The following is a 22320-nucleotide window of genomic DNA, read 5'->3' on the forward strand; positions in this document are numbered from 1 at the left end:
CCCAATTAGGTGCCTAGGCTAACTCTGGTTGACTTACGAACGTACTATCAGAACAGAACTCGCTCATGATGTAGGGGACTTACTGTATCACACCGGAGTGCTTAAAAATCATGCTTAAAATCACCCAGGGGTCAGCAAACTTTCTTTGTAAAGAGCCAGATGGTAAATATATTAGGCTTTATGAGTTAGATGGGGTCTGCATGACTCAGCTTTGCTCTTGTAGCATGAAAGGAGACAGATGCTGTGTTAGCAAAGGGGTGTGGCCATGTGCCAGTCATTTTGGGCAGCCCCTGCTCTTATATGAATGTCCCAGCAATCATATAGTGTGAGACCCATGTCACTTTGAACTTTCTAACAGCCATGTTTAAAAATGTGAAAAGAAAGCAGGCGAAGTTAACTTAAACAATACAGTTAATTTAACCCAAAACACCCAAGGCGTATGATGTATGTCAACATCATGACATGTGATTTAACTGACATAAAAAATTACAAACACGGCCCTTTACAAACGAGACAAAAATGCCTTTTTAAAAAATTTTATTTTCTGGCCATGCAGCATGGCATGCAGGATCTCAGGTCCTGGACTGGGGCTAGAACTCGTGCTCCCTACAGGGGAGCTGACTGTGGCTCAGACCATGAACTCCTTACTGCAAGACGAACACTTAAATTGAAGAAAGTAGGGAGAACCACGAGACCATTCAGGTATGACCTAAATCAAATCCCTTACAGTGGAAGTGACAAATAGATTCAAGGGATGAGATCTGAGAGTGCCTGAAGAACTATGGACAGAGGTTCATGACATTGTACAGGAGGCAGGGATCAAGACCATCCCTGAGAAAAAGAAATTCAAAAAGGCAAAATGGTTGTCTGAGGAGGCCTTACAAATAGCTGAGAAAAGAAGAGAAGCGAAAGGCAAAGGAGGAAAGAAAAGATATACCCATATGAATGCAGAATTCCAAAGAATAGCACAGAGAGATAAGAAAGCCTTCCTCAGTGATCAATGCAAAGAAATAAGAGGAAAACAACAGAATGGGAAAGACGAGAGATCTCTTCAAGAAAATTAGTGATACCAAGGAAACATTTCATGCAAAGATGGGCACAATAAAGGACAGAAATGGTATGGACCTGACAGAAGCAGAAGATATTAAGAAGACATGGCAAGAATACACAGAAGAACTGTACAAAAAGATCTTCATGACCCAGAGAATCACGATGGTGTGATCACTCACCTACAGCCAGGCATCCTGGAATGAGAAGTCAAGTGGGCCTTGGGAAGCATCACTACAAACAAAGCTAGTGGAGGTGATGGAATTCTATTTGAGCTATTTCAAATCCTAAATGATGATGCTGTTAAAGTGATGCACTCAATATGCCAACAAATTTGGAAAACTCAGCAGTGGCCACAGGGCTGGAAAAAGTGTTTTCATTTCAATTCCAAAAAAAGGCAATGTCAAAGAATGTTCAAACTACCACACAACTGCACACATTTCACACACTAGCAAAGTAATGCTCAAAATTCTCTAAGCCAGCCTTCAACAGTATATGAATTGTGAACTTCCAGATACTCAGGCTAGATTTAGAAAAGGCAGAGGAGCCAGAGATCAAATTGCCAACACCTGTTGGATCATCAAAAAAGCAAGAGTTCCAGAAAACACATCTAGCTTTGCTTTTTTGACTACGACAAAGCCTTTGACTGTGTGGACCACAATAAACTGTGGAAAATTCTTAAAGAGATGGGAATACCAGACTGCCTTATCTGCCTCCCAAGAAATCTGTATGCAGGTCAAGAAGCAACAGTTAGAACTGGACATGGAACAACAGACTGGTTCCAAACAGGGAAAGGAGTATGTCAAGGCTGTATAGTGTCACCCTGCTTATTTAACTTATATACAGAGTATATCATGTGAAAAGCCAGGATGGATGAAGCACAAGCTGGAATCAAGATTGCTGGGAGAAATACCAATAATCTCAGATACACAGATGACACCACCCTTATGGCAGAAATTGAAGAAGAACTAAAGAGCCTCTTGATGAAAAGTGAAAGAGGAGCGTGAAAAAGTTGGCTTAAAACTCAACATTCAGAAGACTAAGATCACGGGATCCATTCCCATCACTTCAAGGCAAATAGATGGGGAAACAATGAAAACAGTGACAGACTTTTATTTTTGGGGGCTCCCAATTCACTACAAATGGTGACTGCAGCCATGAAATTAAAAGATGCTTGCTTCTTGGAAGAGAAGCTATGACCAACCTAGACAGCATTTTAAAAAGCAGAGACACTGCCTTGCCAACAAAGTTCTATCTAGTCAAAGTTATGGCTTGTCCAGCAGTCACGTATGGAAGTGAGAATTGGATCATAAAAAAAGCTGAGCACCAAAGAATTAATGCTTCTGAACTGTGGTGTTGGAGAAGACTCTTGAGAGTCCCTTGGACTGCAAGGAGATCAAACCAGTCAATCCTAGAGGAAATCAGTCCTGAATATTCATTGGAAGGACTGATGCTGAAGCTGAAACTCCAATACTTTGGCCACCTGATGTGAAGAACTGATTCACTAGAAAAGACCCTGATGCTGGGAAAGATTGAAGGCAGGAGGAGAAGGGGATGACAGAGGATGAGATGGTTGGATGGTATCACTGATTCAACAGACATGAGTTTGAGCAAGCTTCAGGAGTTGGTGACGGACAGGGAAGCCTGGCGTGCTGCAGTCCGTGGGGGTCACAAAGAGTTGGACACGACTGAGCGACTGAACTCCGTGCAGAGGAAGGTGGATTGTTTTTTTAATGATTATGGAAATTATCTTTATTTATTAAACAAAACACACAACTTTTTATCTTATTGGAATACAGCGGATTAACAATGTTGTGATAATTTCAGGTGCACAGCAGAGGGACTCAGCCATACATACGCATGTATCCATTCTTCCCCCAACGCCCCTCCCCCCCGGGCTGCCCAGGAAGCGTGGAGTCTTAACCACTGGACTGCCAGGGAAGTCCCCCAAATGCCTTTCTCCCCCTGCGCTAGGTCCTTGCAATCCACTATCTCTTCCTACTCAACTCAATTTGGACCAGCCACATTTCAAGTGAGAAATATGAGTTTCAGCTAACAGACATAATAATAAAATTAGCTAAGTATGAGCTAAATATAGGGGCTTCTTTGGTGGCTCAGACAGTAAAGAATCCGCCTGCAATGCAGGAAACCTGGGTTCGATCTCTGGGTTGGGAAGATCCCCTGGAAAAGGGAATGGCAACCCACTCTAGTATTCTTGCCTGGAGAATTCTATGGACAGAAGAGCCTGGTGGGCTACAGTCCATGGGGTCCTGAGGAGTCAGACACGACTGAAGGACTAACACTCATACTCTCACATATACATGTGTATAAACCCATCAGCTTTCTTTCGTCAGAATCCATCATAGGAAGGACAATACTTGGGTCAAGAAGGCTGGTTATTTTGAAGTGAAAACACCTATAACATGGGATATCTTCATTGTTGACTGAAGCAAATCCTTACAAGGCAACTCAGCTTGTCTCCCATTGAATCAACTTTCACGTCTGAGCAGACAGAAAGTACAACACCGACCTGTGGCGTCAAATATCCCCGCCTTTTGCCTCATCTGGGGCTGGGTGGGAATGTTCCCTGACTCTCCCTTTTTTGCAGAGAAAAATTCTGGGGCCGGTTTGATGACAAATCAGGTCCCCAGGGGGATCCCGGTTCTGGCTCATTCCCTTCCTCCTAGGACTGGATGGGTGAATAAGCCGGTATTTCCTTACCTGCTCTAGCTTGAAAATGTGCTGGTTGAAGTAATACTGGAGCTGCTCGTTGGCGTAGTTGATGCAGAACTGCTCAAAACTGTTCCTCTCAAAGTCTTCAAACCCAAAGATGTCGAGGACTCCGATAGACAGGCACTGGGGGAGATGGCGAGAATGGTTATTACTGGTGAGTACTCCCTTGGGAGCGACCTGTCTGATGCTAAGGGTCTTAGAACCTGTAATATTTTTTTTTTCAAACTTTAAAGTTTTTATTTTGTATTGGGGTACAGCCAATTAACAATGTGACAGTTTCAAGTGAACAGCGAAGGGACTCAGCCACACATACACCTCTTCTCTCCTCAACCCCCCTCCCATCCAGGCTGGCACAGAACACTGAGTAGACACAACCTGTAATATTAAACAGAGCCCTGTGTTTCTGACTTCTGTTTTGGGCTGCACTGTGTGGCCTGCAGGATCTTAGTTCCCCAGCCAGGGATGGAACCCATGCCCCCTGCAGTGCAAGCAGAGAGTCTTAACCGCTGGGCCAACAGGAAAGTCCCAGAGTCCCCTGTTCTCTCTGCACTGGGCCCCGAGAACCGCATCCTGTTGGTTCCCTGGGGCTGCTGAGGGGAGAAACCGGCCTCACGCCTGACCGACTGCAGCCAGGGTCACAGGTTGCCAGCCGAGGAGGTGTGGCCCTCACCGAGACAGACTCTTCCATGTCCTTCTTGTTGAGGAGAGCGTGGTTGATCCGCAGCACGATCCAATCGAACAGCGCGCTGTACAGGGACTTGGCCATGGAGTCGCGGGCGGTGATGGCCTGTGGGCGCAGAGTTTTGGGGGGTCACACCTTGCCGAGGTGTGACCCCGAGGTCTGTGCACGGGGAGGTCAAGGTGGTGACTTGAAACACTCAGCTCCTCTGATACCTCCCCTCCTCACTCTGCCTGCTATCCTGTCCACTCGGACGCCCTTGCACACCAGAGCATGAAGCTCTGACCTGGCAGCCTGGGGTCTGGCCAAGTCTTTCTCATGGGACGGCCTGCTCCTCAGAGGACCCTGGGGACTGCTGGGGTGGGCGCATGGGCTCAGGGAGGGCGCTGTGGGAGAATAAACCAGGAGCTTGGGCTGGGTTCAACCCCTGCGGTTCTGGGAGCATCATGGGCCAGGCCACTGTGTGCCGAAAAGTGGTGATTGATGTTTACAATTTTTAAAAAAGGCTCACTGGGGTCTAATTTACCTACAAGAAATTCCTTCTTTGTATGCTCTCAGACCTAAGTTGTGACAGGACTTACTCAGCCTGCTATCAAGATCTAGATAATGAGGTCTTCTGGTGTTGTGGAAATGGAGCTGTGTAGGATGCTGCCCTGTACCTGGCCTTTATCACCCTCGCTCAGCTCAGTGCCCCCAGGGAGCAGCTGTGCTGTGGGCTCCAGTGACCTGTGGCACCTGTCACATACCACGGCTGAGCACCTTTTGCCCACAGGGGCTCCAAGTGTCTAGGTATCCATTTTAGATGCTTGAGCAGCTTCTCCCATGAGCTAAAAATACCCCCCTGCCCCCGGGGCTAGGTACTTTCCTGATGCTCCCCAACCTGCAAGTCTAGAGGTGTAAAAACGCAAGAAGAACATGCCACAGAGAAAACATTGAGACTGGGGCAAAGGCTAGAGAGAGGCGTCTTATCAGCACGCAGGGACCCACACAACGGTTGTAAAGGTCACGCTCTAACCCAGGGGTCAGCAAGCTTTCTCGGGCAAGGGCCAGTCAGTCAGCATGGTCAGCTTTGCGGCACAGCTCTGCCACTGCGGCAGACGATCATGTGCATGAATGGCCGTGGTCAAGTGCCGATGAAGTTTTATTGACAAGCGGGAAGCAGGCCGGGTTTGGCTTGCAAGCTGCAGGTGGCTGTCCTCTGCTGGTGAGAACCAGCGTGCCCACTAAACAGCTCGACACAGAGACCATCACACGTGGCTCCAGCTCTGCCCCTTGAGCTGTATAAGCTAGTTTGAGCTTCCAAGGTTCTCCTCTGTCAAACTGTGCTGTTGAATGCTCAGTTGTATCCGACTCTTTTGTGACCTCAAGGACTGTAGCCTGCCAGGCTCCTCTGTCCATGGAATTTCCCAGGCAAGAATACGGGAGTGGGCTACCACAGCCTTCTCCAGGGGACCTTTCTGACCCAGGGATGGAACCAGTGCCTCCTGTGTCTCCTGCATTGGCAGGTGGATTCTTTACCATTTGAGCCATGAGGAGGTCAAATGAGGGGCAGGAAAATGACCACCCATGCCAGCTGTTTCTGAAGGCTCTCCCTATTCCCACCCTGCGCACCTATGTTTTTGGGCCTGGGCACCCCATGAGAACCCAGGGCAGCACTCACCTCACTGAGACTATAGGGAAGGATGAGCTTGTCATTGGAGGTCACTGTTTTTCTTTTGGTCAGAACTTCCACTAAGATTTCTCGCTTCACCTGTTTCATGGTCAAGGAGGAAGAGGGTTGGGGAGGGACAAATTAGGAGTTTAGGATTAACAGATACATTTAATCTATATAAAATATATAAACAACAAGGTCCTACTGTATAGCACAGGGAACTATATTTAATATCCTGTAATAACCTGTAAAGGAAAATAATTTTTAAGGAACATATGCACACATGTTGTTGCCGCTGTTGTTTAGTCTAAGTCGTGTCCGACTCTTTTGTGACCCCATGGACTGTAGCCCACCAGGCTCCTCTGTCCACGGGGATTCTCCAGGCAAGAATACTGGAGTGGGTTGCCATGCCCTCCTCCAGGGGATCTTCCCAACCCAGGGATCGAACCTGGGTCTCTCACATTGCAGGCAGATTCTTTACCTACTGAGCCACCAGGGTAACCCCAAAAATACTGGAGTGGGTAACCTATTCCTTCTCCAGGGGATCTTCCTGACCCAGGAATCGAACCAGGGTCTCCTGCATTGCAGGCGGACTCCTTCCCAGCTGAGCCACCAGGGAAGCCCATATGCAGATATACATTCACACACACACACATGAATCACTTTATACCAGAAACACAACACTGCAAGCCAACTGTATGCTTCAATTAAAAATAAATAAATAAAAACTTAAAAAAAAAAAAGAGGAGAGAAAAGCTGGAGAGCTTATTGACTAGATCCGTGTGTCACTGAGGCAAGGCCTGAGGAGGGCGGAAGAAGGACTCCCCGGCAGCTGGGCCAGGAAGTGGGCCCAGAGCCCACCCTCAGGGCTGCCAACCCACAGTGTGTGGAACACTGGTGTGCCTCAGAATGTTCACACCCACAGGCTTGCTCGATGGCCTAGACTGTGGTCACACAGGCCTGGGTGTCATTGCAGCCCTCTGGTCCAGGTGCTGCCTGTGTTTATAGCTGTCGCTGCTGGAGTGGGTTCCTGGTCTGGGTGCGAGGGCTAAGCGAGGAGACTGCTCCTCCCTGACTGCCAAGCGCTGTCCATGGGCAGCCAAGAGTTGGGCCAGGGGAGCTGTCTCCATCTCCTGACAGACGCACTCACTCATTCCCATGAGCACAACGGGAGCTGGGGCTCCTGCACGCAGGCGCACTTTAAAGAGCCACAAATGGAACACAGGTTCAGAAAACAGCCTCGGCATCATAGGCATTTGGGGCTGGGTCCTTCTTTGAGCTTCCTCAGGGGCTCAGGTGGTAAAGAATCTGCCTGCAACATGGGAGACCCAGGTTCGATTCCTGGGTTGGGAAGATCCCCTGGAGAAGGGAACGGCAACCCACTCCAGTATTCGTGCCTGGAGAACTCCATGGACAGAAGAGGCTGGCGGGCTATGGTCCATGGAGTTGCAAAGAGCTGGAATGACTGAGTGAATAATGCTACTTTGCTGTGGGGGCTGTCCTGTGCATTCTGTTAAATGGCATCCCCTGCCCACCAGATGACACTGCTGCTGCTGCTGCTAAGTCACTTCAGTCGTGTCCGACTCTGTGCGACCCCATAGACGGCAGCCCCATAGACGGCAGCCCACCAGGCTCCCCCATCCCTGGGATTCTCCAGGCAAGAACACTGGAGTGGGTTGCCATTTCCTTCTCCAATGCATGAAAGTGAAAAGTGAAAGGGAAGTCGCTCAGTTGTATCTGACTCTTTGCGACCCCATAGACTGCAGCCCACCAGACTCCTCCGTCCATGGGACCTCCCAGGCAAGAGTACTGGAGTGGGGTGCCATTGCCTTCTCCACCAGATGACACTAGTACCCCCCAAACGACTCCAGACATTGTCCAGTGTTCCCGGGTTTGAGGCCAAGTGGACAAGGGGATGATCCAACCACAAACCAACCTTGCTGATCAAATGATGCTTTAAAAAAAAAATCATAGTTCATGTACAACGTTAAGATAGTTTCAGATATACAGCAAACTGATTCAGTTATACAAATATATAAAAAGCTTTGATGGGCCGTTCCAGTGAGGGGCTGAGATGGGAGATGGTCCTTCCCAGAAGGAAGACGGGTCAGAAAGATACCTGCACCCCAATGTTCACAGCACCACTAATACAGCAGCCAAGACACGGAGCAACCTAAATGTCCATCAACAGGCGAAAATGGGTAAAGGAAATGTGGTGTGAATGTTCATGGAACGCTACTCTGCCAGAAAAAGAAAGAAAGAATCCCATTTGCAGCAGTAAGGAGAGACCGAGAGATTTTCCTACGAAGTGAAGTAAGTCAGACAGAGAAAGACAAATACCACGTGACATCGCTTATGCGCGGATTCTTTAAAAAACGATGCAAATGAACATATTTACAAAAGAGAAATAGCATCACAGACATAGAAAACAAACTTATGGTTATCAAAGGGGAAGGGGCAGAGAGAAGGATCCATTAGGAGCTTGGGATTAAAATATACACACATATATAAAACAGACAATCAACTCTATAGTGTACAACGCAGGGAACTACACCCAGTATCTTGCAGTAACTTATAAAAGAATATATATAGAACTGAGGCATTTCGTTCGACACCTGAAAGCAACACAGCATTGTAAAATGCCTATATTTCAATTAAAAAAAAAAATAGAAGGAGATGAAGAAGGGATGGTCCTTGAGGGTATTATGTGAAGTGAAATAAGTCAGAAAAAGACAAATATCACATGATATCACTTATATGCAGAATCTTTAAAAAATGATACAAATGTAAGTAAGTAAGCGTTAGTCGCTCAGTCGTGCCCGACTCTTTGCGACCCCAAGGACTGCATGCAGCCCACCAGGCTCCTCTGTCTATGAGATTTTTCAGGCAAGGACACTGGAGTGGGTTGCCATTTCCTTCTCCAGAGGATCTTCCCAACCCAGGGATCGAACCCAGGTCTCCCGAATTGCAGGCAGAGTCTTTACCGACTGAGCTTCAAAGCATATACATTATTATAAATAAAATAATCAACTGCATAGCACACAGCACAGGGAACTATGCTCCACATCCTATAACGAAAAAGGATCTAGAAAAGAATAGACGCAGAACTGAATCATTTTGCTGTACACTCGAAAGTAACACAACATTGTAAATCAACTATATTTCAATTACCAAAAAAAAAAAAGGAAATGAGGAGCGGATGGACCCTGAGGGTATTATGTTCACAGAGATGTCAGACAAAGACATATTGTATGATCTCCCTCCTATGTGGAATTAAAAAAGAAAAAAAAACAAGAAGAAAACACCCCTCAAACCTCCCAAACTCACAGATACAGAGAACAGACTGGTGGCTGCCAGGAATGGGGGGTGGGTGAACGTGTGAAGGGGGCTCAAAGGCACAAACTTTTCGTCGTCAACTGTCACGAGAATGTAGTGTGCAGCGTGGCGACTGCGGCTAATATGACCGTATTGCGTAAATGAAAGCTGCCGAGAGAGTAGGTCTTGGACGTTCTCATGACAAGAGGAAACGAATCTCACGGTCACTGAGCTGACAAGCATTAACTAGCCTTCTTGTGGTGGCCATCTGGCAACAGATGATACAGATACTGAATCATGTATGCTGTCTGTCTGAAGGTAAAATCAATCATAGCTCGATTAAAAAAAAGAAAAGAAAAGAAATGAGGAAGGGACACGGCAGGGACGGCGGGGGCGGAAGCAGCGGACAGAGGCTCAGCCAGTGCAGGAAGCTTGGGCCTCAGTGGGCAGCCACTGTGGCTGAGGCCCAGGGACAGTACCTTCAGGAGCTGCGACAGCGTGTCCAGCGCCTCGGGGGGCCCAACCTCCAGGCCTTCGTCTCGGCCCGTGGCTCTCTTCCTGTAAGTGATGTTGCCTAGGTACAAGATGGCCGAGAGAATGGAAAAAATCCTGGGGAGAGAAGGAGCCAAGGTTGGGGCACGTCCCCAGTCTCGAGACAGCAGAAGCTTCCAGTGAACTGCGCTCAAGTTTCCAGCGACCTGGGCTGTATTCGTAAAAGCACCCATTCTAGTCAGAACACGAGAAATCCGAAAGACGACCACTCCTCTGTTGGCAACTCTCTGTGAAACAGGACTTTGGAGGCACATAGCTCTATTGTTTTTCTTGGTGGTTTGGGAGAGCTTAAAAATTTTCTTATGGAGGCATCACATGCATACGCACCCCCCCCCCCCAAAAAATGCACACAGTTTCCCAAGTGTAGATGCTGTTTTCTTTTTCAGCCACACTGTGAGGCATGTGGGATTTTAGTCACCCGACCAGGGATCGAACCTGCACTCCCTGCATTTGAAGTGTGCAGTCTTAACCACTGGACCACCAGGGAATTCCATCCCCAGGTGCTGAGTCTGATGAAGCGTCACCAAATGTAGAGATGCTTGTGACTAACACTCAGACCGAAAAATAGAACAACATTTCAGGCCCTGGACCCTCCCTAGCTTCCAAAGAGGAACCGCTGTCCTGACATCTAACGCCATCTGTGAACGTGGCTTTGGTGAAATCACGTGTACTTACATTGGGCCTGCCACTGAAAAGGTGTAAGGTGGGGGAGTCATGTGTGTTACTGCATGTAGCCCTGTTCATTCCTTTTTTTTTTTGAAAAGATTTACTCATGTACTTTTCTTTTGTTCTGGCCAAGCTGCCTGGTGCGTGTGATGCCAGTTCCCTGATCAGGGACAGAGACTGGGTCCCTTGCAGTGGAGTCTTAACCACTGGGCTCCCGAGGCAAGTTCCCACATTCTTTATTCTTAACGCTGCCACTTCTCAGCCTTGGCACTGCTGGTACCTGGCTTCTACCCACCTGGCCCCTCCGGCTACACCTGCAGTGTGACACTCAAAAGTGTCATCAGGCAAGGCCAAGTGTCCCCTGGGAGCACAAGCAGGACCCCAGTGGGAACCACTGCTGTGCAGGGTTGGTATCTGGCCAACTGGGGCCTTTTTCTGCACAGCACCTGAGCTGAGGATGGTTCTTAAGCTTTTAAAAGGTTGTTAAGAAAACAGAATGCAAAGAACACGCCACAGAGATTGTGTGGCCCATGAAGCTGAAAAACATTTGCTATCTGTCCCCAGAAAGTGTGCCGACTCCTGCAGGGATATACTGTAATGTGTTGATTTATTTAATCTCTGGTTGGTGGGCGTTTGGGAGGGTTTCCTGGGGTTGGGGACTGTTATAGACAAGGCTGCTGTGTGCATTCCTGTGCGTGCTGCTGGCCAAGCATGTGTATACGTTTGGTTGTGTACATGCCTCGGCAATAAAAGCTGCCCAATGGTTGTCCACAGGAGTTGGCCCCGTGGTGTCCTCCTGGCAGCATATTGGGCAGAGGCGTCCCCTCTGGGTGTCGTGGTCACCTGGGAAGGTGTGGAGAATGCTCTGAGTGGTTTTGAAGAATTAAAATAATTTTTAACTGTGGTTGAAGACACATCATATAAAATTCACTTTCTTGGCCGTTTTTAGCCGTATGGCTCTGTAATGTGAAGTATACCCACGTTGTTGGGCAAAAGCCTTGCGGTTTTTTTTTTTGTTTTGGGTAAATATACCTGAGTAAATTTTCTTTTCTTAGATTTTTTTTTTTTCTGCCTCTATTGAGATAGTGTAGCTTTTCTGCTAATTAACAAAATCTCTAGTCTGTTAATGAAGAAATTAAGATTTTTAAATGACAGAGGAATTCCCTGGTAGTCCAGTGGTTAAAACTCCACACTTTGATTGCTGAGGGCCCAGGTTCGATTTCTGGTCCGGGAACTAAGATCTCACGAGCTGCGAGGGTGTGGTCGAAAAAAAAAGAAAAGGATTTTTAAATGATGAATGACCTTTGAAAAGCCCTGTTTGTTTGTTTGTTTTAATATTCATTTATGTGCTTGGCTGCACTTGGTGTTAGTAGCAGCACGTGGGATCTAGTGCCCCAAACTGGGGCCCCTGCCCTGGGAGCGTGCACAGTCTTAGCCCCTGGACCCCCAGGGAAGTCCTGCCCTGTGGTTCTAACTGGCATCTCCCAGTGGCTAATGGGGACAGTCCTCCGTCACTCCTCGGGCTACTCTCCTTAGCAAGGTTCCTACCGGGGGAGGTCAGGTTTCCGAGCGACTGGTACCTCCAGTTAGGGGGAGGTGCCTGGCTGGGCCCACCCACTTACTGCTTCTTGGTGGCAGGAAGGAAGCCCACCATCTCCATGGCCTGCTTGAGTCTTTCAAAGTCGTGCTTCAGGTCCTCTCCGTCTTCGATCTTCAAGTTATGCTGAAAAACAAAGTCAGCAGTGCTCTGGGTACTTTTGGGCTGGGAAGGGTGGTGTGTGAGGATGATTTTGGCTGGAACCGATGGGGCAGGGCCGGGGGGAGGCAGGGAATGAATGGACTCCTTTATGCCGCCCCGCTCTGGGCCTCCTTGGAGCTGGTTTGGGGGCTGGAGAGGGCCAAGGCGGACGGCCTCTGACCCCCTGGCAGAGCATAAACAGCCCGTGGAGAACACAGGCCGCGTTTGTGGTTGGGGCTCGAGGCTGTTTACCTGGTTGAGGTAGAAATAATCTTCAGGCTGCTTTAGCTGAAATTCCCGACGCTCTTCCTCGCTGACGCCAAGTAACAAATAATAAAACACGTGGTAGTTCCTGTAGGTCAAAATTAGGAGAAAAAAGTTGTTTTTGGAGGCCGAGTGATAGCTACTCTTCAAACCACTACTAATATTGCTTTGGAGACCAGGCCAGGGAGGAAAAGCACCTCGATTATGTACAAATTGGAGACAATAAGTTGATTCTTATGATCTTTTTTTTTTTTTTTAAAAAAACCAAACTCCAAAAATCAAACCATGAGCTTCTCCAGTGAATAGATTCCTCAGAGGGTGGGCATCTCTCACTCACTGGCGGACCAGAGATGATGCTAATCTGACCACATTTCAGCAGACACCCAAGCGCCTACTCCGGGGAAAAGCCCCGGGGAGGCACAAAAATAAGCAGGAGGAGGTGGCACAGCTCACGTTCCTAGGAGATCCATCAGGGCCTCCTGGAGATACTCCCCATCTCAGGACATCTGCTTTTCTCTTTCACAGGGAAGAAGGCGACATCAGGGATCATCAAGGAAATATCCCCCTACCTCTCATCCTTCTCCTGAGAGACCAGGCGAGACTTTTCAAGCAGGTACTTTTCGACAACCGCTCTGTCATCAAGCAGAAAAAGAAGAACCAAGTGTTACACGCTAATGTTGCTTCCCTGAAGAATAAGAATGATTCATGACTGTGGTAAAGCCAGCTGCAGATTAACAACCTTGGACCCAAGGTAAATACAGGGACGAAAGGGTGATAGCTCTTGAGTGTCGTAAACAAGCAACCTAAATGTCGTAAATACGATTTCATTCTTAAGGTAAATACTACTGTCGTAAATCCACCTCACCCTACTACTACAATCTATAAAAATAAGGGTCCTGGGCTGGCCACTTCTGCCCTACACACCGGATGTGGGCTGATAGTTGTATGGAAGCCCAACCTGGCATCACTCGGGATGGCCCCCCAGGCGGCAGGAATTGAAATGATTAGACCCATGTACTCCCGAATAACACCGGAAAGTTGAACCCTGCTTCCACCATCTCCCCAGCCATGAAGTGTTTCTCCAATTGAAAATCGATACACAAGGTAACGGATTCACTTTTCTCTTCTTCTTAAAACAGCTTTACTGATGATTGACATATGATCAACTATACATACTCAAAAGCATGCACCCAGATGAGTTTTTCACTGGGTCCTTCCATAATCTCTATGCAATTTTCAAAACCGGCTTTAGCAAGTATAGCTGATGCACAACAGATATAACGTGTACGACTGCATGAGCTGTGACGCACTCGAATCCCTGAGAGCCCACCACTGTGACCGAGACAACGGACACGCCCTTAATCCCGAGCAGACTCTTGGGGCCTCTGTCACTCCTCCCGCCACCCACCCCCGAGCAGCCACGGATCAACCCCGCTGAAGATTACTTGGGATTTTCTAGAATTACAAAAAACTCGAAACACCAAAACACTCATTTAGTATGTACAGTTATCTCTTGAATAACACAAGTTTGAACGGTGGATCCACTGACAGGTGGAAATTTTTTTCAATAGCAAATGCCGAAGTCCTACACGATCTGCGGTTGGGTGAATGCACAGCTGCCGAACCACAGATATGAAGGAACTGGGGAACTGGAGGAACCTCGGATATGCCGGGCTGACTCGAAGCCATCGGCAGATTTCTGACTAACCCCTGCGTTGTACAAGGGTCAGCTGGATACTGAACCTGCCTTCTTTCACTCAACTCAATGGTTCTGAGATTCAGCCACTTGGGAGCATGCATCAGAACTTCATTCTTCTTTATGGCTAAGTACGGGCTTCCCAGGTAGCTCAGTAGTAAAGAATCTGCCTGTCAATGCAGGAAGCGTGGGTTCAATCCCTGGGTGAGGAAGATCCCCTGGAGGAGGAAATGGCAACCCACTCCAGTATTCTTGCCTGAAGAATCCCATGGACAGAGGAGGCTGGTAGATTATCCATGGGGTGGAAAAGACTCAGACATGACTGAGCAAATCGGCACAATAGTCTACATGTCTGCTGCTGCTGAGTCACTTCAGTCCTGTCCGACTCTGTGTGACCCCATAGACGGCAGCCCACCAGGCTCTCCCGTCGCTGGGATTTTCCAGGCAAGAACACTGGAGGGGGTTGCCATTTCCTTCTCCAATGCATGAAAGTGAAAAGTGAAAGGGAAGTCGCTCAGTCGTGTCCGACTCTTAGCGACCCCATGGACTGCAGCCCACCAGGCTCCTCTGTCCCTGGGATTTTCCAGGCAGAGTACTGGAGTGGGGTGCCATTGCCTTCTCCGTGTCTACATGTCTAGATACACATTTTGTTTATCTGTTTATCACTTGATGGACGTGGGCTGGGCCTGGGTCCCTGAGGCTGTGTTGGTCCTGGGGCAGGAACGAGGTACTCACACAGCCACACCCTCAATGCTAATGGAGACTTCAGACATTTCTTGGAGCTCTACTGCGAGGTTCTAGGCACTGTTTTGCTGAGATTAAATACACTGGATTTAGATGCCCTCCAGGAGGGGCACTGTGGCTCCCACTATGGAGGAGGTGTTAATGTGCTGTCCAGGACCTCACAGGAGTGGGGTGGCCTGGTGGGGACCTGACTCTCATGGGGTCCACTATCACCAGGTATGTGAGCTGTACAGCTCTGTAGGTCATCCTCATCTGAGTCCATCCTGTGATACAGAAGAGGGAGCTGGGGATTAGGGCCCTGGTCCCAGGCCTGCTGAATGCTTCCAGACTGTCTCCAGGACGGCAGTCTTTCGGCTGCAGCCTTGCACAAGCGCACACACACGCTGAATGGATGCCTGGGCACACACCCCGCACGGGGTGGGTTTCCAAAGGCTCAGCATGCGCGTGTCTTCTCTTCTTTCAAACTCCTATTTTCTTCCACTCCCTCCTCTGACCAGTAACTTGTAGTTCTCAGCAGTTTTGTTTTCCTGGGCAGGAAGGCTGCCTCTGGTCCTAGACTCACGTTTCCATCTCAATCTGCAGCCAATTCTCTGTGCTGTCTCGCCACATGGGCAAGGACAGTGACCCCCCAAGGGCACCGAGCTGTCATCTGACAGGCCACAGCCTTTGGTGATTACTCGTGAAGCCTGGGCCCCTACAGGGGTGATCTTGCACACAGCCAGGGATCCCCTCCGTACTGAGCCCTTGAGCCCACAGGAACACGAGGCCTTGCAAATTGGGGAACTGGGGGGAGGGGTGGACTGCCCTTGAACCTTGGCCTTGTCGGGAAGCGGCATCGAAAAGTGTCACCTGCCCAAAAGCAGAACCAGGTCTGGGCCTGCTCCCTGCAAGCTGGTGGCAGCCACTCCCTGGACGGGAAGTGCACTCCTTCCACCCAGCGTGGCCAGGCCACCATCAGGGGCTGAGGCAGGACCTCCTTTCCTGAATCCAAGGCCACAGACAGGATGCTGCAGCTGATCTGTGAGATCCAGTGACCCAGGACCACAGCTGCCCTGAGCCTGCCAAGAGCCGAGGCGTGCAGGGCAGGCTGGCTGCTTCGCTGAGGGCCAGCCCTGCTATGTGCTGGGCCAAACGGTGGCTCCCAGAAGACACGTCCACCTGGAACGTGTGACTGTGATTCTGAAAAAACACTTTTGCAGATGAAATTAAGTGAAGGACCTGGAGATGGGGTTTCCCTGGGGGCTCGGCCGGTAAAGAATCTGCCTGCAGTAGGGGAGACCCGGGTTCGATCCTTGGATGGGAAAGATCTTCTGGAGAAGGGAATGGCAACCCACTGCAGCATTCTTGCCTGGGAAACCCCAGGGACAGAAGAGCCAGGCACGCTACAGTTCACAGGGTCGCAAGAGTTGGACACAACTGAGCAGCTAACACTCTCACCTTATTTTTCGAGAGACGAGATCCTCCTCCATGGTTCAGATGGGCCCTAAATCCAGGGACAAGTATCCCAGAAGACAGAGGAGGAGATCATAGAGAAACTCAGGGGAGAAGACCGCATGGAGACCGGAGTGAAGACTGGGGTGATGGGGCTAGAGCCAAGGGTACCTGGGGCCCCCGGAAGCTGTAAGGGGCCAGGAGGGATCCTCGCCTAGAGCCCCTGGAGGGAGCATGGCCCTTCCCACACCTTGATCTTGGACTTCTGGCCTCCAGAACCACGAGAGAATAACTGTTTTGTGCTCTTATTGCTGTGTGCTGACCGGTCTGTGATACTCTGTTTCAGCAGCCATGGGACATGAAATGGAGAGCACAGGAAGGACTGATCTGGGGGGAGAACAGGGGCATCGAGGCCCCCACTGGCAGCAAAGGCTCCGGCTTCTGGCCTGCAGAGCCAGTCCGGGACCCAGGAAAACGTGAGGCAGCCTCTGGGTGTCTCTGCTCCCAAGGGAACTGCTGGAACGAAAAACAGTTGGTTTCTGCGTCTTCTACTTAGTAAGATACCATGGGCTTCCCCTGCTAGTCAGAGGCTCTGCAATGTGGCAGATACAATATGGACCCATGGGAGAAACCAGATTTAAAATAAGGAGTGAGGGGGAATTCCCTGGCAGTCCGCTGGTTAGGACTCTGTGATTTCACTGCTGTGGCCCAGGTTCAACCCCTGGTTGGGGAATTAAGATCCCGTAAGCCTCGACGCACAGAAGAGCGGGATAGAATAGAATAAAATAAAGAGTGAAGGTCTTTCTGGAGAAAGGGCTGAAACCTGCGGGGCAAGTGGGGGCAGGAGAGTGGTTCTGCCCATGCAGAGACCACGCTGGGCCCAGTGGCAGCTGGGAAGGGACTACTGGACGGCCCATGGAAGGCGGGGACCATGGGGAGAACTGCCCACTCTTGAGTGTCCCTGAGGGTCTGAGGGGCCAGAGGAGATGTTGCCTTTAGCGAGGGTCTCTCTCCCTACATCACTTAAGAGCCTGGGCAGACGGAAAAAGGAAAGAAGTCAGAGGTTGAAGGATTTGGGAAGAAAACATTTCTGTCCTTGTCTTGAACCTGCACCATCAATTGAGATGATCATCAGTCAGGTTTAGGTTTATTTTTTTTGCCACGCCATGAGGCAAGTAGGATCTTAGTTCCCTGACTGGGGACTGGACCTGTCCCCCTGCAGTGGAAGCACAGAGTCGTAAAACCACTGGACCAGTGGGGGAATCCCAGTCAGATTTAGATGGACAGAAGAACCCGGATATTTTGAAATCAATCCTCCTGGAGGACCTCTGCCTTCCCGAAACACATGAGCCTTCGTGCAGCCTCTATGGGCCTGTTGCTTGGATCTCCCCGCATCTAACATTTAAGGATTCTTATTCTACTGCTCAGAGCATCACCTGGAGCCTTTGCAAATCCCACCGCCACTGTGGACCCTCACACCAGAATGTGGAGCGGGAAGGGTTCCTTTAAGTCACCAGCCAATGGACTGTGCTGAAATGTCTTTTTTTTTCCCCACTGTGAAATAGTTTATGGCTCATAAGACCTTTGCATGTTAAACAAAACTCCAAAACACTATGCAGTATTAAGTCGCAATTATTTTTTTTTAACTACTTGAAACTACCCAGAACGTACATCTTAAGAGGAAAAAAATCCTATAGTATCAACTGTGGAAATCACAGTATGACCAAATAGATAATTCCTTGTAACATTAACTCATTGCATAAGGCTGCCAGGTATTTTTATTAGCATAACATTGCACAGAATACAAATAAACACAATTTCTTTTTCGTTTTTTGGGAACACAATTTCAAAGTTGCACATTTAGTTGAAGTAACTGTACCTTCACATAAGGAACTCACATTTCTAGCACAAAATGTAAATCTGTTTTAACTTCCGCCTGGCAGTCAACTTCAGAATCCAGCTACCACCTATGAACTCATTTGTCTCCTCATCCACCTAGCCATCCAAACCACCCATCAGTCTATATACTCATTTATGAATCCATCCATCTACCAATGATCCCATCCATCCATCCACAGATCAAACCACCCCTCCATCCTTCTATCTGTTCATCCATGAACCTACCCACTCATCATCCATCCATGAATCTATCCACCCATCCACGAACCTATTATCCATCCATGAATCTATCCATCCATCCACGAACCTACCCATCCAAATCCATCAGTCTACATATCCACCCTCTCATTTATTCTCTACCAGTGAGTCCATCCATCCATCCGCGAATCTATGCGCCCATCCTCCTATCCATCCATCCGTGAATCTACCCATCCACCATCCATCATCCATCCATCCATCCATCCATCCGTGAATCTACGCGCCCATCCTCCTATCCATCCATCCGTGAATCTACCCATCCACCATCCATCATCCATCCATCCATCCATCCATCCATCCACCCATGAATCTACCCATCCATCCTTCTATCCATCCATGGATCTACGCGCCCATCCATCCATCCATCCATTTATGAATCTACGCGCCCATCCTCCTATCCATCCATCCGTGAATCTACCCATCCACCATCCATCATCCATCCATCCATCCATCCATCCATCCACCCATGAATCTACCCATCCATCCTTCTATCCATCCATGGATCTACGCGCCCATCCATCCATCCATCCATTTATGAATCTACGCGCCCATCCTTCTATCCATCCGTGAATCTACCCATCCATCATCCATCCATCATCCATCCATCCATCCATCCGTGAATCTACGCGCCCATCCTTCTATCCATCCACCCATGAATCTACGCGACCATCCTTCTATCCATCCACCCATGAATCTACGCATCCATTCTTCTATCCATCCGTGAATCTATCCATCCATCATCCATCCATCCATCCATCCATCCGTGAATCTACGCGCCCATCCTTCTATCCATCCGCCCATGAATCTACCCATCCATCATCCATCCATCTAAAAACCTACCCATCCATTTTTCTGGCCACCCATCCATGAACCTGCTACCCATCCATCGTCCATCCATCATCCACCCATCCATGAACCTTCTACCCATCCATCCATCCATGAACCTTCCCAACCATCACCCACCCATCTATGAATCTACCCATCCTTCTATCCACCCACCCACCCTGGAATCCATCCATCAGTCTACGTCCCGTCCATCCCTCCCTCCATCCCACTCACCTGCCCACTTTCAGCACAACTGGACAACTGCCTTACTTTGCTACCTAGCATCATGTCTCCTTCCAGCTAAAGGGGCACATTTGGCAAATGCCAGAGTCCACATCAACTCTTCCTAGACCCACGGAATCAGAAACATCAAGATCAGGAAATAGGTTGGTGGGCCCTCGCCTGCTCTTGACAAATCCCATCACGCTAGGAACTCTAGCTCATTGTACTTAACTTAGTGGGTGCCTCAATGCCCTAGGCGATGCCCCGTGGCAGGTAGGTTTGGTTATGAAGGTGCCGCCCTCCCCCCCCCCCCACGCTTCCTGCCATCTCTCAAACTTTCATATCAATGACTAAAAATCATACTCGTTTCCCTTCATGATTCACAAATGCCTGCAAGATCATGACTTCAGCATTCAGTTCCCTGCTGACCCAGTCCTGGGTCCCTGCCGCAGGGAAGCCCAGGACCCCAGACCAACGGTGGAGTGCACAGCGTGGGCACCAGCTGACTCACCCTCTCACGATGCCGCTCTCCAGGTAGTTGACCTGGATGAATTTCCCAAATCGGCTGGAATTGTTGTTGTGAGCTGTTTTAGCATTTCCAAAAGCCTGCGAGGAAAACAAAAGCAGGTTTTCAGATTGTGAGGATGAAATTTCTACAGGCCTCAGCCTGGAGGCTCCCTCAGGGTGTTGTGGGCCATGGTTCACTGGAAGCCACTCACAGACTCCAGGTGACGCCTGGAAAACACACAGGTAGGCAGCCCAGCGCGTCCCAAGTGTGTGTGCGCACGCTCAGTCGTGCCTGACTTCTTTGGGTCCCCATGGACTGTACCCACCAGACTCCTCTGTCCATGGGATTCTTCAGGCAAGAGTACTGGAGTGGGTTGTCATTTCCTCCTCCGAGGGACCTGCCCAACACAGGGACCGAACCCACGTCTCCTGCGGCTCCCACACTGGCAGGCAGATTCTTTACCACTGAGCCACAGGGGCTTCCCACACATCTTATGGGCTTGCTCTTCACCTCTGTGTTGAGGTGTAGGAGGGGCTCAAGTTCTAAGTCCTGGACACTGGAAACACCAATTGTAGGAATTTTTTTTTCAGTAATAACTGTTCACGCAGCAAACTCTGGCCTGTGGTCAAATTCAGTCTACTGTATGTTTTTGTACTGCCTGTGAGCCAAGAGTGGTTTTTACATTTGTAAATGGTTTAAAAAAAGAAAACCAAAAAAACCCAAGAAAAGTAATATTTCCTGCCATGTAAAAATCCTATTCAAGTTTCAGCATCCACAAATGAAGTGTCCTGGCACACAGCCAGGCCTGTTCATTTATCGACCACCTACCACTGTCTCTGTGCTGTGACGGTGGGGAGCTATGACAGAGACCATCTGGCCTGCAAAGCCAGAAAATATTTACTATCCAGAATATTTATTTTCCAGAAGGAGTGTGCTGGGCCCTGGGTTGATACCAGCTCCAGGCCAGCCGCCAGCCTGCTTGTGAGGAAGCAGACATGGGGACTCGTCCCTTCTTGGAGGGTCTTGCAATACCATGGCATGACAAGCTGGTTGACGGCAATTTTTAAAAAAAAATTAGGGTCAAAATGACATAACATAAAACTAAGTTCCAAAAGTGAACACTTCAGTGGCACGCAGTACATTCACAACGCTGTCCAACCATCACCTCTGTTTAGTTCCAGAACATTTCTATCTTCCCAAAAGGAGACCCATCCTCCTCAGCAGTTACTCCCCAGCCCCTGGTAACCACCAACCTGCTTTCTGTCTCTCGGGATTTATTTGCCTGGTCTGGACATTTCACATTAAGTGGGGGCACACACTAGGTGGCCTTTCGTGTCTGGCTTCTTTCACTCAGCATGATGCTTCTGGGGTCCAACCTCGTCATGGTGTGAATTAGGGCTTCATTCCCAAGACAGAGAGGAAGTGTGCGCAGTGCTCAGAGCCCATGGCTTGGCAGTGGCCCCCGGGGTCTCCCATGTGACCACCATCCAGATGAAAATAAGAGAACACCCTCTGTCCCCTACTCAAGTTCCTGGTGTTACCTCTTTCCCATATGGTACCCAGATAAGGGGAGGGCTCGGTGGAATCTTGGGGAAACTTGGGGCAGGAGAAGTACCTGGGCAGTGGTGGTCCCTGTTTCAGGGAGTGACAGGCCGAAAGAAGTGAGGGTGGTGAGGCTGGGCAGCGGAGGGAAGAGAGGCAGAGATGGGATGGGGTGGGGGTGTCGCACAAGGAAAGGGAAGCTTGGCAATAGCGAAAAAGGTATCAGGCTCACGCTGTTCCCTTTTGAGGAGGCTGAGCCCGGCAGGAAGGCCACAGCTGGGAGGAGGTGGGAAGGCCACTGCCAAGGTCTGCTGTGGGGTGGGGGACAAGGGCAGGGTGGAGAGAGGTGGCCAGGCTCTCAGGCAGATACTGAGAGGAGTTCGGATTTTCTCCAAGCGCTCAACTGGCAGGCAGGATGGATGCAGGTCAATCTCTGAGGAGCTTCCGACTCGATGCCTGGAGGCAGAAGCCCCGTCAAAAAGGATCTGCTGGAAGGCCAGGGACACTTCCTCAGAAAACGGCTCCATTCAGTGGAGCTTGCGATCCGGGC

General features: G+C 49.3%; 1 protein-coding gene across 1 annotated transcript in view; it reads right to left on the minus strand.

The window, feature by feature from the left end:
- The window catches only part of MYO9B (myosin IXB), an 88317-nt gene that overhangs the window by 36299 nt on the left and 29698 nt on the right, over nucleotides 1-22320 (minus strand). Inside the window, exons 2-9 of the mRNA XM_068981516.1 lie at nucleotides 20232-20326; nucleotides 13215-13277; nucleotides 12634-12733; nucleotides 12266-12366; nucleotides 9905-10034; nucleotides 6120-6209; nucleotides 4451-4567; nucleotides 3769-3903 (exon numbers count right to left, since the gene is read on the minus strand). Of these exons, the coding sequence (XP_068837617.1) occupies nucleotides 3769-3903; nucleotides 4451-4567; nucleotides 6120-6209; nucleotides 9905-10034; nucleotides 12266-12366; nucleotides 12634-12733; nucleotides 13215-13277; nucleotides 20232-20326 (831 nt within the window). The remainder of the gene's footprint in view (nucleotides 1-3768; nucleotides 3904-4450; nucleotides 4568-6119; nucleotides 6210-9904; nucleotides 10035-12265; nucleotides 12367-12633; nucleotides 12734-13214; nucleotides 13278-20231; nucleotides 20327-22320) is intronic.

This window comes from Capricornis sumatraensis, chromosome 9 (genome assembly GCF_032405125.1).
Source record: "Capricornis sumatraensis isolate serow.1 chromosome 9, serow.2, whole genome shotgun sequence".
In the NCBI taxonomy this organism is placed as follows: Eukaryota; Metazoa; Chordata; class Mammalia; order Artiodactyla; family Bovidae; genus Capricornis; species Capricornis sumatraensis.